This window comes from Fusarium redolens, assembly GCF_020744475.1.
Source record: "Fusarium redolens strain MPI-CAGE-AT-0023 chromosome Unknown BKA55scaffold_27, whole genome shotgun sequence".
NCBI classification, from domain to species: Eukaryota; Fungi; Ascomycota; class Sordariomycetes; order Hypocreales; family Nectriaceae; genus Fusarium; species Fusarium redolens.
In genome coordinates this window covers 21,525-34,079 of record NW_025763690.1, presented here as the reverse complement: position 1 = coordinate 34,079, position 12,555 = coordinate 21,525, and the positions used below count along the sequence as shown (strand labels likewise).

Here is a 12,555-nt window from a genome sequence, read left to right as displayed (position 1 = left end):
CGCCGTGATCCCCTCATAAAGATCGGTCTTCAAGTTAAGAGGGCGCAGCATCGCATAGCACAAAGCATGCTACACCAGCAACAATGCCGCTATCGTGAGGATTAAAAGTGGTAAAGGAGGAGAATATTTGATGCTAGGCACTGAATGTCACGATCAGATGTCTCTGATTGACCTCAATCGTGCTGTTGGAGGGTAGGCGGGGAGACAAAGAAGTGGCAGATTTTATAGGTGAACATGCTGCCTTTTTGCAGTGAACAACACGCAGGTGACGCTTAGGGTCAGTGAACATGCGAAGTATTGAGAGGAGAATAAAGAATGCGATTCTTTGGGTACTTTCGCGAAAGCCGTGATAGTGATGCCTTTCATCTGAAGACTGAGCATCACTTTTGCCCCAAAAGGATAAAGGCTTCCTCTCATCCCTCACAATTATTTAACCATTTAATATAACATCCCGACACAAGTTCAAAGCCTAACATTCATCATCTTCAAGACTTGCTTGCCCAAAATGTGCCAAGAAAGAACAGAGACATGGCTATGCAAGTACTGCTACCGCTACATGAGATCTTACACATACAAAACGTGGTTGTGCGAAGGATACAAGCTGAATGGTCCTTGCACTGAGGTGAGAAAACCGCTGGAAACGACTATCTACCAGCATGATGCAGATTGTGAGTCTTGTAATGCGCCGAGGAAGTGGCCTGACGATCAGATTTTTGATGCGTAGTTTAAGAAGCAGGGTGGCCCATTAGGATAGGGATACAGTAGGGTCATGAAGGGACCGAGGATGGTGAGGATGTTGGATGTTGGATGCGGGAATGGGTAATGGTGTTTTTTTGAGAAGGTTTGGGGGTTGGTGTCTTCTTCAAAGCATGCTCAGAGCCGGAAAAAGCGCTCCATAAGTACTCCGTACATTATCCTTCTACTCCGCGCATTCTCGCAAATCATTAATTGATTCAATGACGCTTTGTAGTCGTTTGTATAGCAATCTTATCTTATCACCGGCTCATCAACCCGGTCTCAGTCCCCATCGGTATGCATCCCGATCAAGTGACACGGCATTGATACTCCACATTCTCTTTTCAGCCATCTTGTCTCACTGACATTTTTCGACTGACGAATCACAATCATTCTCAGTGACAGATTGTGGGGATTCATCTCCGATCTTCATGACGGCGGCCGAGCTTTTTCTCCTCCGCATGTTTTATCACATTAGCTTGCGCCCGGAATTTGAACTCAAGATACCCCAGGAACTGAGCTGACCGGAATTCCGAATTTTTGCTAAGAGATTACGCAAAGTTATACAGCCAACGGCCAACGATAAAGCCAATGCCGAGGACTACAGGCGAACCGCGTGTAAGGCGCTCTTGTGAGCGGTGTCGGTACGTTATCAGTCACGATAATGGCGACAAAACTGACAGGAATATGTAGTGAGAAGAAGATCAAATGTCCTGCTGAGAAACCGGGGTGTTCGCACTGTCGAATGGCGAATCAGACTTGTACTTATCTTCCGCGGAATCACGTCAATAGCACTCGAAGATCCTTTGCTCGGAGCTTGTTAGTCACTGTGCGGAAGGGTTACGATGAATGAGAGAGCTGATAATGAAAAGCAGGCCTCTCAAAGCACAACACGCTAGTATATCTCCGACTGCATCGAGCCATTCGTATCATGAGCCAGAGTGAGTTCTCAGGTTGAGTAAGAGTTGGTGTTCTATCTAACCGGATATTAGTCAGTCTTTTGGAAACAGACATCAAAGTCAAGATGCCAATACCTGGAATAGTCATGCAAACTCACCCCGCATACATCAGCAATTACCTCCGATAACAGCTATGCTCTCCGAAACCTCCTCATGGTACGGCGCAGCTTATAAACTAGAGTCTCAGACTCACTAACAACAACAGGTCACCAGCAAACCCTGAACCACCATCGGACCTCCTAACAGACTTCGTACATGCCTACCGCGAAAAGCTTTACTTTCAACCGCTTCCACTCTTCGACCCGAAGCGTCTTCAGCTAAAGATCGGGACATTACCTCAGTACCTCCGATGGAGCTTCCTAGCTTTGTCACTGCATTATACAAGTCATAACTTCTACTATGGCTTGGAAGGGAAAGCTATTGAGTACTATACCACCTCTGCGAGGAGTGTAGTTGATATGGCGGCGGAAGGGCTTGCGCAGTTGGAGGTTATGCAGGCTTTGTGTCTTCTTGCTTTGTGTGATCATATTGGTATGTAAGATTTGGCCATTTTGTATGTCGCTGACAGTTGCTCAGCGGGGAAACCTTCCCGGGCGTGGATGATGATAGGAATGGCAGCCAAGCTGGAGTCACTTCGCCTCTCAGACTCAAAAACCAGCGGCTCACGACAGTCCGATGATGCGATCTCAAGATGTCACTGGAGTATCGCCATTCTAGAAAGCACTTTTACTCCCCACTGCAACACTCTTTTCGAAGCAGCCCACGCACCGAATTATCCCAAAAGCGTACCACGACCAACGACTCTGCATGGGATGAAGACATATTGCGCTGACTTGACAGATGCATACGAAGCAAACGTCCAAGACGTGGGGATTGTCGCAACTTGTCTTGGCTATATCTCCGTTTGGGGCAGTATCATTTCTTACCTTCGAGATATTCGCAACGGAGCGAATGAGTATCCATGGCTCGCGACGTCAAGACACAATCAACTCACCGTCAAGCTATACGAGCTCGAAAACATCACTTCGCATCGCCATCTCATCCGCAACGCGCCCTTCCCAGATCAACCACCCTCCGAACTCAGCGAAAACAGAGAATACTGGGCTCCGTGGGTATTATTTCAAGTAATGATGCACGCCACCCAAGCAATCCTCAACAACCCCTTCGTCCAACTTGTCGCTCTTCGCCGCGCAGGTCGGAACTTTCAACCACGTTCCTTTCTGCAGAATACAGTTGATCAAGCTTTATTCCACGCAGAGTGGGTTTCTAGACTTGTGAGAATGTGTGCGGATAGGCAGTTTGAGGTTAATGATCCTTTGATTGGACAAGCTGTTGCTGGATGTGTTTCGATATTGTGGATATTTCAGTTTGCGAGGGATAGGAAGGTTTCGGAGAAGGCGAAGGAGAATCTGGGTATTTGCGAGACTTTTCTGGAGCATTTATCGCGGAAGTGGCCTCATATTGCTGAAAAGGTGAGTCTACATAGTGCTTGGTGGTTGGTGATACTGACACCGTTGTAGGTTGAGATTCTACGAACTCTTAACGTGAAAGTCACAAAGAAACGACAATCTCCACAAGATGACGAATCTAGCAGCGCAACTATACAATTTGAACCAGATATGATGTGGGAGCTCCTTGATCCTGCAATGTCGGGCGTTGACTGGGCGAGTTTATGCAGTGACGCCAAAGCAGGAGGGACTTACGCTGCGACGAGCGCTACTATCAAAGTTGCGACGAAGTTTATACATCCGATTAATAGCGATGAGGATAATGCGCCGATGGAGAATGTTTCGCATAATTTGTTTGATCTGGAGGATGTTTATGGGGAGCCGTTTTTGGATCAGTTCTTTTCTGACTCTTTACTTGTCAATATCTCATAGACGACATCATATAGAGTTGTTTCTTTCTTGGCTGACAGTTTAATATTCAGCCGTTCAATATCCTTTACCATATGGCGCCAACTTTCGGTCCCGGCTAAGAAGCCGAGGTTGCTTTGAGAACCTCGCCGTCCAATCATTGTGATACACAAATGCGCGGACAGTAAGCCACAGCTACGTCATTAACCAATACGAAATGCCGAGTTTGTAACCTGTCTGAGATAAGACGAATGAGAAGACGAAGTGGCTTCAGCTTGAGTTTGGGGCTGACACAGCCGTTCACCAGCTGTATATAAAACGCGCAGGCTGGCTGATGAAGCTTGCTGGTGCATAACTCATCTTTCTCAATATGCTTGTCTCACAATCGCTTCTCTCCCTTGGTTCTATCTTCAGCTCGGTGACGACGCTGCCGGGATGCGGTGAAGTCAACGTTTTCTATACGTGAGTCATGGCTCTAGACTGTTGATGAAAGAATTACTGAACTTGATATCGAGCGGTTTACCGGGTCGCCATATGTATGTTACGCAGCAAGGCTATGATACCGCTCTTGTTGAGGCGCAGATCTTCAACCATACGCGCCAGCTACGGGAAGCGGGATACGATACCTGGCTCCGAAATGAATAAGCACATGAAAGACGTCCTCTGGCATGTTGCCGGCATTGGCTTTGGAGTCCGAGGATCTCAGATTTCGGATGTCATCACGCTCTTTGAAGGTCAACAATCTTCCCTCACAGTCGAATTGAAGGGGAGTCGCTGAAAATAGCCAGAAACCCTTGACATATACCGTGAAGAAGCGCCGAATGCGAAATTTGTCTTCAACTATAATCCATTGACCTTTTTATGGTCTGTCAAACGGTATTTCCCATTGTCCAGTGATTGCAAAGATCAGCCAGGAAAGGATTTGGTGAGTATGTGAATGATGGGATGACTGGATCGAGCTGAACATGCATCTGCAGGGATACATCACGATTTGCGATGGAGCATGTATTTGAATTGGACAACAACATACAAGAAACCGATGTTGGAGAGGGTGATGAAATATCTTTAACTTCCGCCTGAGCGCAACATTAATCACAGGATAGTTGTTCTCGGCCATTGAGATCTTCATAAACTGATCTTACTTCTGAACATCATCGTGTCACAGTGGCCTGGTCTTTGAGCCAGACACCATGCCCATCACCATCAGGCATAAGGCCAGGGAGAAAATATGTAACCAGTCGTAGGAGTTTCTAATCGCTATGCGTGGCTATATTGAAGCAAATCTTAGTTATCGAGAGGTGTTTCTTTTGTAGTTCACCTAACGCATTTAAACCAAATCCCGTCCCTTAAAATTGGTGGTTGATTAGGAATAGTGCTTGTCATACTGATCCATCTTGTCCCATGGAACTCTGTAGAATATTTTGTATTTATTCAATCCGCATATGGAGTCCACGAGCGGTAACCCCGGCTGTCTAAACCTTGCTCGACTATTCGCTGTAAGATATCGACAGCCTGAACTACCAGCCTCATACAGTCATCCCAAAACGTGCGAAATCGAACGAATATGCTTTTAAACACAATACTGGCATCCATGAGAAACAGAAAATATCATCTAAGTGATATGTAAGTTGTGTAAAGCAAACGAAAGAAATAAGAGCATGACGTGCAGTTGTGTCGACAAAACACTAAGACAGTGCCACTCTCACAGGACAAGCCATTCCTACCGAGAAGGGAGAACCGGAAGAAGATTCTAGAAGGATTTGATGCATGGTAGACCAGCGTGCGATCGCATAGTGTCAAAATTGCTACGGTACAGAAACATCACGATTAGCCTCGCAGGTAACAGATCACACAGACTCGTCCTGCCACGTGTACGCACGATATGGTCCTTCCCTCCCTTGACCACGCTAAGACTGCCGTGGCAGTTCAATCACAACGGGCTGCAACCATATCGTGAGTTCCGGGTGTTGGGGACGCAACCACCGGGTAACAGGAATGGATCACAGCGAGAGGGTGTACGGCATGCAGATCGAGCAACGCCTGGACTAATATCTGGGGGAACACATGACGTGAAGTTATGGTTGCAGAGGATTGACGTTTTGGGACACGGCCTAAATCACGGGGGATGGTCTGTGAACACCTGGGCTCTCACGATAGGGATACCACTCTGGCGTGTATATACACCAGGCTTATCAGATGGTGGGGTGTTGATCCCTTGCGTCCCAGATTTGGGGTGACATTGGCATAAAATCAGGAACAGACCTTCAATAGTCACTGCATATAGTTTTATTACAAGGCAAATAGTCGAAGAAGACAATGTGAGTTGGTCATTGTGCCGAAGTTACGGTTCGGAATAGCATCGCGTTGCGAGCAGATAGGCCAGAGACTTACAGCACGGTGACGTAGGGTGACCAACTGCATGTTCCACGCATAGGCATAAGTCAAATAAAAATATGCACGAGGTTTTTCATTCTCAAAGTTTCATACTTATCTCTATTCAACTGCAGACGCTATCACTAGTCATTCATCATGAATTCATGGACAAGCAAGCAGCAACATCGGCATACTAGCATACGCTCCGACACCATCACATCTCATGCAACAACCTATCCCTTGAACGCCTTTCCAGTACTGACATTAACCTTTGTCCACACAGATCCTGTCGACATGTACCAAGCGAACTGGACAGGCCAATAGACGTGCATCATCCACAACCAAGGAAGAGGATCCCAAGACTCAAAAGTCCCATCCTTCCAGTAGATTATATGTTGCACAAAAGCCCGAATGGACTTTTGGATATCCGACAAACTCATTGTGCCTCGGAAGAGAGTGAGGTAGAAAGGATACAGAACAAGCTCGACGAAATCTTGGACCACCCAGTAGTATTGCTGAGGGTTCGTAGGTGACAGTGGTGGCTTTGTCAAAGGCCTTGGTGCAGATGGGGATAGAATGGAAAGATACTCATCGACGATCTCTGGGGTGTTGTTGAAGAGAACGGTGGCAGTGTGAACTCTTGGGTTGCACTCAATGGGATATATCGTGACCTCTTTATCTGCACCAGACTTCACGGCGTCTTCGTCTTCTTTATTTATCAAGAAGTCAAAGCTCATATGGCCTGTAAAGCTCTCCCCGCCTTCTTCAGCTTGCTTGAGTGTAAAGTCAAGCATTGCCCTGCTCAGAGGGGAATCAGCTGGGAGGGCGGAGTAATGCATGAGAACATCCGCGGAACGACATGCGACAAAAGCGCAAACGCGACCGCGTATGACGAGCGCGTGAGTGCAGAACTCAAGACCTGTGATGTACTCTTGAATGATGAAGGAGCATTTGGCTGTCTCGAAGGGAATAGAGTCGATGCGTGTGAGGGTAGCATCTTCAGAGGAAAGAGGAAGTAAAGGCATTGCAAAGCGCGCAACATCATCTACACCAACAGGCTTGACAAGATATTGCCTCGCACCATGCTTGTGCTTAAGACCTCCGTTCCTTTGAAGGAAGTTTATAACATCTTCTTTATCCTCAACAGCTTCCGTCAACGGGACCGTCAGCCCAAGACCCTTGGTATGCTCGATAAACGCATCCTTCTCATGAAGTCTCCGAATATCCTCAACACCGAATTGAATCGCTTTAGCATTCGTACGAGCTTCGATGATTTCTCGAACTGCAGCGTCTTCAACAGCCGCATTGACATCCGAGACAGAAACCCAAAGGTCAACGTCTTCGTAGTGAATGATTTCGACAATGCGATTGAGATATGGATCATTCATGCTCGTTTTTGAAGGACCTGAAGGCGGTGGGAGACGATAGTACGCGTCGATTGCGAAGGATACGCGACCAGGGGAGAGGGAATGACAATCTGCTCCTATGACGCGATGGCCTCGACGATGAAACATTCGTGCGAGTGAAAGACCTTTTGCCATGTTCACGCCCGTAACCAAGACGGTGACTTTGTCCAGATTATCACCATCATTTTGAAGGTTTGAGGTTTTCGGGGCAAAGCGGTTCCAGAGGTAAGCCCCTAATGCAAATAGTACATTCGTGGGCAGGAATATGAAGCTGAGGAGGAGGAGAGCCAAGTTCTTGGCGAATTCAATGGCTCGAGAGCTCTCAAGAGCCTGATTTGACTCACTACTCATGATCAATGGGATATAAACTCTAAAGATTAAGTCGTAACGGTGTCCAATTGACAATTATGAGCTTCACCAAGCTCAAGAGCTATAGCTATGGAGGGCAGAGCTCGAAAACGCGTTGTGAAAAAAGTCAATTGGAAGACGTCATGACTTGGGCGTGTCTGCGGAGAATGGTGTCACTAGCACGTCGGTGCAGCTCCGGAGCAACACATTCCGATCGCAAACCAGTCCCCTCTACTAAGACTGTCTAACTTAACTTAGTCTGAGATCCTGAAGAGGTGGAGTACTTTAGACTTCTTCGCCAGGAAGATTAGCTCCGATGGTTTTACACCATGGATCTCTCTTGCATATGCAGCATTTCACACCGGTCCCTTATACGACCAATTACAGCTACAGGGTGTTCCTCATGTCTTTTGAGGTATCACAAGTAAAACACACCATGTGCGGAATTGAGCCTGTGTGCCATTGTGAATACCGATACAACGGGTCGAGACTCTTTTCATCAGCCCACAATACTGTTACACCGAGATGTTGTGCTAGGAGTTTGCTATTTCTATGACGTGCTAGACTCGCGAGTGAGTGGATAGAAGAGCTGCAAAACAATAGGAATTCGGAAAATAAAGGCGGTCAGGGAATAACGGTCCCCGTGAAGAGCAAGGATAGATATCGTAGATCTGCAGTGCAACATTCCCATTGACCTTTCCGATCTCACTTCAGGGTCTATTTCACATGTCCCCCATTCAGCTACCCACTAGGTCAACGTGGGGAAAACCTAATGAATGACGCGCACATGCGAGATGGTAGTGTAATCGACGCCCTCACGCTAACATCGCCCCGTCTTTACGAGAATACAGTACCCTTTTCCCCTCAGCGACACTCCTACGATATGAGATCTAGGTACAATCTGCCCCACGCGGGGCCTTAGATCTTGCCCCCTGAACGACAATTCACGGTACATCCCGTCTTCTCACCTCTGTTCGTAGGTATATGACACCTCGAGAAAGAAGGATTCGCAATACACCTTGCCAAACAGGCTAGAAAGACCTATGTCGTGCTCAACCACTCGTTCCTTCGGGAGGTCTTCCGTCCACTCGTACAGAAGCGTGGAACTAATGCTTCAGACCCATCATAACTTGTACATCATGACACCAACATTAGATACATGCGTCTGCGTGCGAGAATGCACCTATAGCCAAGTCTCTGGCCTCAAACACACTACCCAACGAAAACGGTCCTGTTGTCTCTGTACCTCTCTCCCAACCAATGGTTTACCGAGAACTTATGTAGTGTTAACTTGCTCTCGTGAAGAACCCTGGCTTGAAGCTTGTCGGTAGTTGAATATCCCTCAGAGGAAGTTGCAACACATAAAAAAGCTCTTCCCATCACCTACCCTCCAACTTACACACATCCTCTACACCCTTATATCCCTATTGTCCTACCCTAAAACACTACCCACCATGTCTGATATGAGTGCTACTGTCGAGCCCACCTCCAAGGGTTTCGCTGTCTGTGGCTACGAGAAGATCGAATATGACTTTGAGTTTCTCGATGGTGTTTTCAACACTGCCAATCCTCAGCTATACCAGCTTTACTCCCCCTGGGGACGGTGTCTGGCTGTGATGGATCTCAACATCTTTAACCTTTATGGGAATGAGATGCAGAGGTACTTTGATCATTATGGTATTCCTCTTACTATTCATAAGACGATGATTGGTGAGAAGGCCAAGAGTATGGATACGCTGTTGTCGATTGTTGATTCTATGACCGATTTTGGTATTTTCCGAAAGGAGCCTGTTCTTGTTGTTGGTGGCGGTCTTGTCACTGACATTGCTGGGTAAGTTTCAGCCACCGTTGTAAATAACTCAACTGACCGTTATAGCTTCGCTTGTGCTGCGTATCGCCGCAACACCAACTACATCCGCATCCCCACCACAGTCATCGGTCTCATCGATGCCTCAGTCTCCATCAAAGTTGCTGTCAACTACGGCCGCTACAAGAACCGTCTCGGCGCCTATCATGCGCCCTCCCATACATTCCTTGACTTCACTTTCCTCCGCAGTCTCCCCGTAGCACAGATACGCAACGGTTTCGCAGAGCTGATCAAGATCTCCACCTGTGCTCACAAAGAGACGTATGATCTTCTTGAGAAGTACTGTGAGCAGCTCATCAACACTGGCTTTGGAAGATCTGATGATGCTACTCCTGAGATTAAGGAGGTTGCTGATAAGATCTGCCGTGCTGGTATTCATGAGATGCTGAAGCTTGAGACACCGAACTTGCATGAGATTATGCTTGATCGTGTTATTGCCTATGGTCATACTTGGTCGCCTCTTCATGAGCTTGTCCCTGAGACGCCTCTCCGTCATGGCCATGCTATCTCCATTGACATGGCGTACTCTGCTACCCTCGCTCACATCCGTGGTCTTCTCTCATCAGAGGAACATACTCGTCTTTTGAACCTCTTCTCCCGAGCTGGTCTCTCCATGGATCACCCTCAGTTCGACTCTCCTCTTCTTGAGAAGGCCACCGCTGCTATTCTCAAGACCCGCGACGGCAAGCTTCGCGCTGCTGTTCCCGTCAACCCAATGGGTGACTGCGTTTTCTTGAACGATGTCAGCCATGACGAGATGGTTGCTGCTCTTGAGGAGCACAAGAAGATCATGAAGTCTTATCCTCGACAGGGCGCTGGTATCGAAGCTTTCGTTGACAGCAGCGACACTGGCTACACCATGAACGGTGCACCCGTTGAGAACGGCAATGCTCAAGACATTCCCCTCAACGGCGTCGAGAACGCTAAGCTTCACGCCTCTGGTCCCGAGGGTGTCGATGGTCTTCAGCAAGACTCCAGCAGCGACGACGACTATGTCGTGAGCTCTTCCAAGACCAATGGTCATCAGGACAAGGGTATCCTTAGTGACCTGAAGGAGAAGGCGAATGGTTTTCAGAACCAGATCGCCAAGGCTGTCACTGTTGAGAGTCAATAATTGCGTCAAAACAAAACAAAGTTCTTTGCATTGAGGAATGAGTATACGATTGCTAGGTACTTGGGTTAGTTGACTGGGATTACTTTACATCTTGGTCCTTTTAGCAAAATGATACCGGGTCTGAGAGCGAGATGATAAATCACTCAGCATCCACGGTTTTACTTTCGATTCAAAATACAAACAAGGATTCCATTCCATCTAACATTCCGATTGAGTTGTGACTTTATGCATGGTTCAATGTTCTTTCTCTTCATACTTGCAAGATGAAGTTTCTCATTCGGCCTCCTCTTGTCCATCTTGCATCGCCCCGTTGATCATGTTGATGAAGTCCTCAGCCGCGTTCTCCGAAAAGAACTCCCCTTCGCGTGCCATACAGCGTCGTATGTAGTCCTGGCCACGTTCAAACATCTCCTGCTCATATTCCTTCAAGGCATCTTCCAACCGATCTCCTTCAATATCTGCACCACCAACTTGCTTACTGTGCTTGGCTATGGCTGTCGAGAGCATGAGAGCATCGAGCATCGCCATGTTGACTCCTTCTCCAACAAGCGGCGTCGCAAGATGAGCAGCATCTCCCAGAAGAGTAACGCCAGGGACTCTGTTCCAACTCACTGATGAAACAGGCAAGCGATATAAAGGCCACGCATGAAATGGCCCTTCAGCATTGGCCAGATATTCCTTCAGGTTCGGAGCCCAATTGGCGAAGAAGTCCAGTGAAGACAGGAATCTCTGGCGAATATCCTCTGTATCTTTATGACTCAGAGGTCTGCGATACAGCTCTTCCGGCGCATCCATGCCCATGTAAAGCCGATAAGAGCGATCGGCCAGCTGTTGAACGGCAAGTATCTTGTGCTGTCCCATTGCCAGCATGTTCCCAGGCCCTGCGTGTTCGAGAGCAGCAACATATGCGGGATTGTTGTGTGATATGCTGCCCTCTATGAAGACTTTGCCCGAGTAATCTGGCTTTGACGAAGTAAGCTTGCAGTGTATTAGTACAGGCTACAAGGCGATAAGTGATTTGACATACCAGCGGGCGCACCTTGCTCCACGCTCCATCTGCGCCAACGATGAGACGAAAGCCAGATGCGAAGGTACCATTGGCGAAACAGATAACATGCTCGGTAGCTTTGCCTCCTGTCTCGACAGACTTTACACCATGACCCCAACGAATCTTGTCATTCGGAATAGAGCCAAGCAATAGCTTCCGAAGTTGCAGTCTATCAATCTCGGGTGCATCACGGTCTTCTCCAAACACAGCCTTGACTGTACCGGTTGGATTCTGCATACAGACTCTAGATGCATCCCGTCGAGCTATGCTCCTGAACTCGTCAAACAACCGAGCCTCCTTAAGAGCGAGTTGACCAGAAGAGGTGTGGATGTCTAGAGTTCCTCCTTGGTTGATGAACTTGGGCTCTGGGGTTTCGTCACGCTCATAGACGATGTAATCGATGTTATTGATCTCGAGTAGCCGGGCGAGAGTCAGGCCGCTGGGGCCAGCTCCTATGATGGCGATGGATGGTTTGATGGTCATATTGGAAGGTTTTCAAAGGTATGCTTTTGTTTCACTGTGTTGTTCAGGATGAGAACATGACCTCTTGATGCGTTTTATATCAGAAAGTTGATGAACCGGTGGTGACAACGGACAACAATAACCCCTCTAAAGTCCGGTATTCCTCCGCTGACCGGCATCTACTATTAACTCATAAGCTGGTGTCTTCGAAAAGATGGAAGGCGGATGAATCCATTGAACTACATCGCGCATGTTGCTTAGATGTCCGAGCCTGACGCAGTTGATTGGCGGACTTCGGAGAGTAAGCACTTTGTTTTCTCCGATTCTGGCCAATGAGGTTGCGTTGCCTCGGACTTGATGACAGAGGGGAACTTCCTTAGTCTCATA

At 47.7% G+C, this 12,555-nt stretch overlaps 5 protein-coding genes across 5 annotated transcripts; 3 read left to right on the top strand and 2 right to left on the bottom strand.

Annotated features, from left to right (window-relative positions):
* Positions 1-1,112: 1,112 nt before the first annotated feature.
* Positions 1,113-3,715, top strand: BKA55DRAFT_584636 (uncharacterized protein). Its single transcript, XM_046194356.1, has 7 exons — positions 1,113-1,379; positions 1,429-1,554; positions 1,611-1,676; positions 1,728-1,850; positions 1,900-2,225; positions 2,271-3,166; positions 3,215-3,715. The coding sequence occupies exons 1-7, from the start codon at positions 1,327-1,329 to the stop codon at positions 3,572-3,574; spliced, it is 1,950 nt and encodes a 649-aa protein (XP_046042138.1). The 5' UTR covers positions 1,113-1,326; the 3' UTR covers positions 3,575-3,715.
* An 89-nt stretch (positions 3,716-3,804) lies between these two features.
* BKA55DRAFT_584629 (uncharacterized protein) lies at positions 3,805-4,848 on the top strand. Its single transcript, XM_046194355.1, has 4 exons — positions 3,805-4,012; positions 4,066-4,284; positions 4,339-4,475; positions 4,528-4,848. Exons 2-4 carry the CDS (start codon positions 4,089-4,091, stop codon positions 4,561-4,563), a joined length of 369 nt encoding a protein of 122 aa, XP_046042137.1. The 5' UTR covers positions 3,805-4,012; positions 4,066-4,088; the 3' UTR covers positions 4,564-4,848.
* A 1,291-nt stretch (positions 4,849-6,139) lies between these two features.
* On the bottom strand, positions 6,140-7,803 carry BKA55DRAFT_584628 (uncharacterized protein). Its single transcript, XM_046194354.1, has one exon. It carries the CDS (start codon positions 7,678-7,680, stop codon positions 6,157-6,159), a length of 1,524 nt encoding a protein of 507 aa, XP_046042136.1. The 5' UTR covers positions 7,681-7,803; the 3' UTR covers positions 6,140-6,156.
* Positions 7,804-9,131: 1,328 nt separating this feature from the next.
* On the top strand, positions 9,132-10,658 carry BKA55DRAFT_697288 (uncharacterized protein; the record flags this gene model as incomplete). Its single annotated transcript, XM_046200357.1, has 2 exons — positions 9,132-9,508; positions 9,554-10,658. 2 exons carry the CDS (start codon positions 9,132-9,134, stop codon positions 10,656-10,658), a joined length of 1,482 nt encoding a protein of 493 aa, XP_046042135.1.
* Positions 10,659-10,826: 168 nt separating this feature from the next.
* BKA55DRAFT_627012 (uncharacterized protein) lies at positions 10,827-12,408 on the bottom strand. The gene is made up of 2 exons (XM_046196868.1): positions 11,686-12,408; positions 10,827-11,636 (listed from the first exon to the last, which is right to left on the bottom strand). The coding sequence occupies exons 1-2, from the start codon at positions 12,187-12,189 to the stop codon at positions 10,932-10,934; spliced, it is 1,209 nt and encodes a 402-aa protein (XP_046042134.1). The 5' UTR covers positions 12,190-12,408; the 3' UTR covers positions 10,827-10,931.
* Positions 12,409-12,555: the final 147 nt, after the last annotated feature.

Excerpts from the sequence above, each read along its gene's own strand:
- BKA55DRAFT_584636 (XM_046194356.1), top strand. The coding sequence starts at position 1,327 with ATGCCGAGGACTACAGGCGAACCGCGTGTAAGGCGCTCTTGTGAGCGG. Across the intron at positions 1,677-1,727 it reads CATTCGTATCATGAGCCAGA|TCAGTCTTTTGGAAACAGAC; the intron begins GTGAGTTCTCAG and ends ACCGGATATTAG. Across the intron at positions 1,851-1,899 it reads CTCTCCGAAACCTCCTCATG|GTCACCAGCAAACCCTGAAC; the intron begins GTACGGCGCAGC and ends TAACAACAACAG.
- BKA55DRAFT_584629 (XM_046194355.1), top strand. The coding sequence starts at position 4,089 with ATGTTACGCAGCAAGGCTATGATACCGCTCTTGTTGAGGCGCAGATCT. Across the intron at positions 4,285-4,338 it reads TGTCATCACGCTCTTTGAAG|AAACCCTTGACATATACCGT; the intron begins GTCAACAATCTT and ends GAAAATAGCCAG. Across the intron at positions 4,476-4,527 it reads ATCAGCCAGGAAAGGATTTG|GGATACATCACGATTTGCGA; the intron begins GTGAGTATGTGA and ends ATGCATCTGCAG.
- BKA55DRAFT_584628 (XM_046194354.1), bottom strand. The coding sequence starts at position 7,680 with ATGAGTAGTGAGTCAAATCAGGCTCTTGAGAGCTCTCGAGCCATTGAA.
- BKA55DRAFT_627012 (XM_046196868.1), bottom strand. The coding sequence starts at position 12,189 with ATGACCATCAAACCATCCATCGCCATCATAGGAGCTGGCCCCAGCGGC. Across the intron at positions 11,637-11,685 it reads GGAGCAAGGTGCGCCCGCTG|CTTACTTCGTCAAAGCCAGA; the intron begins GTATGTCAAATC and ends ATACACTGCAAG.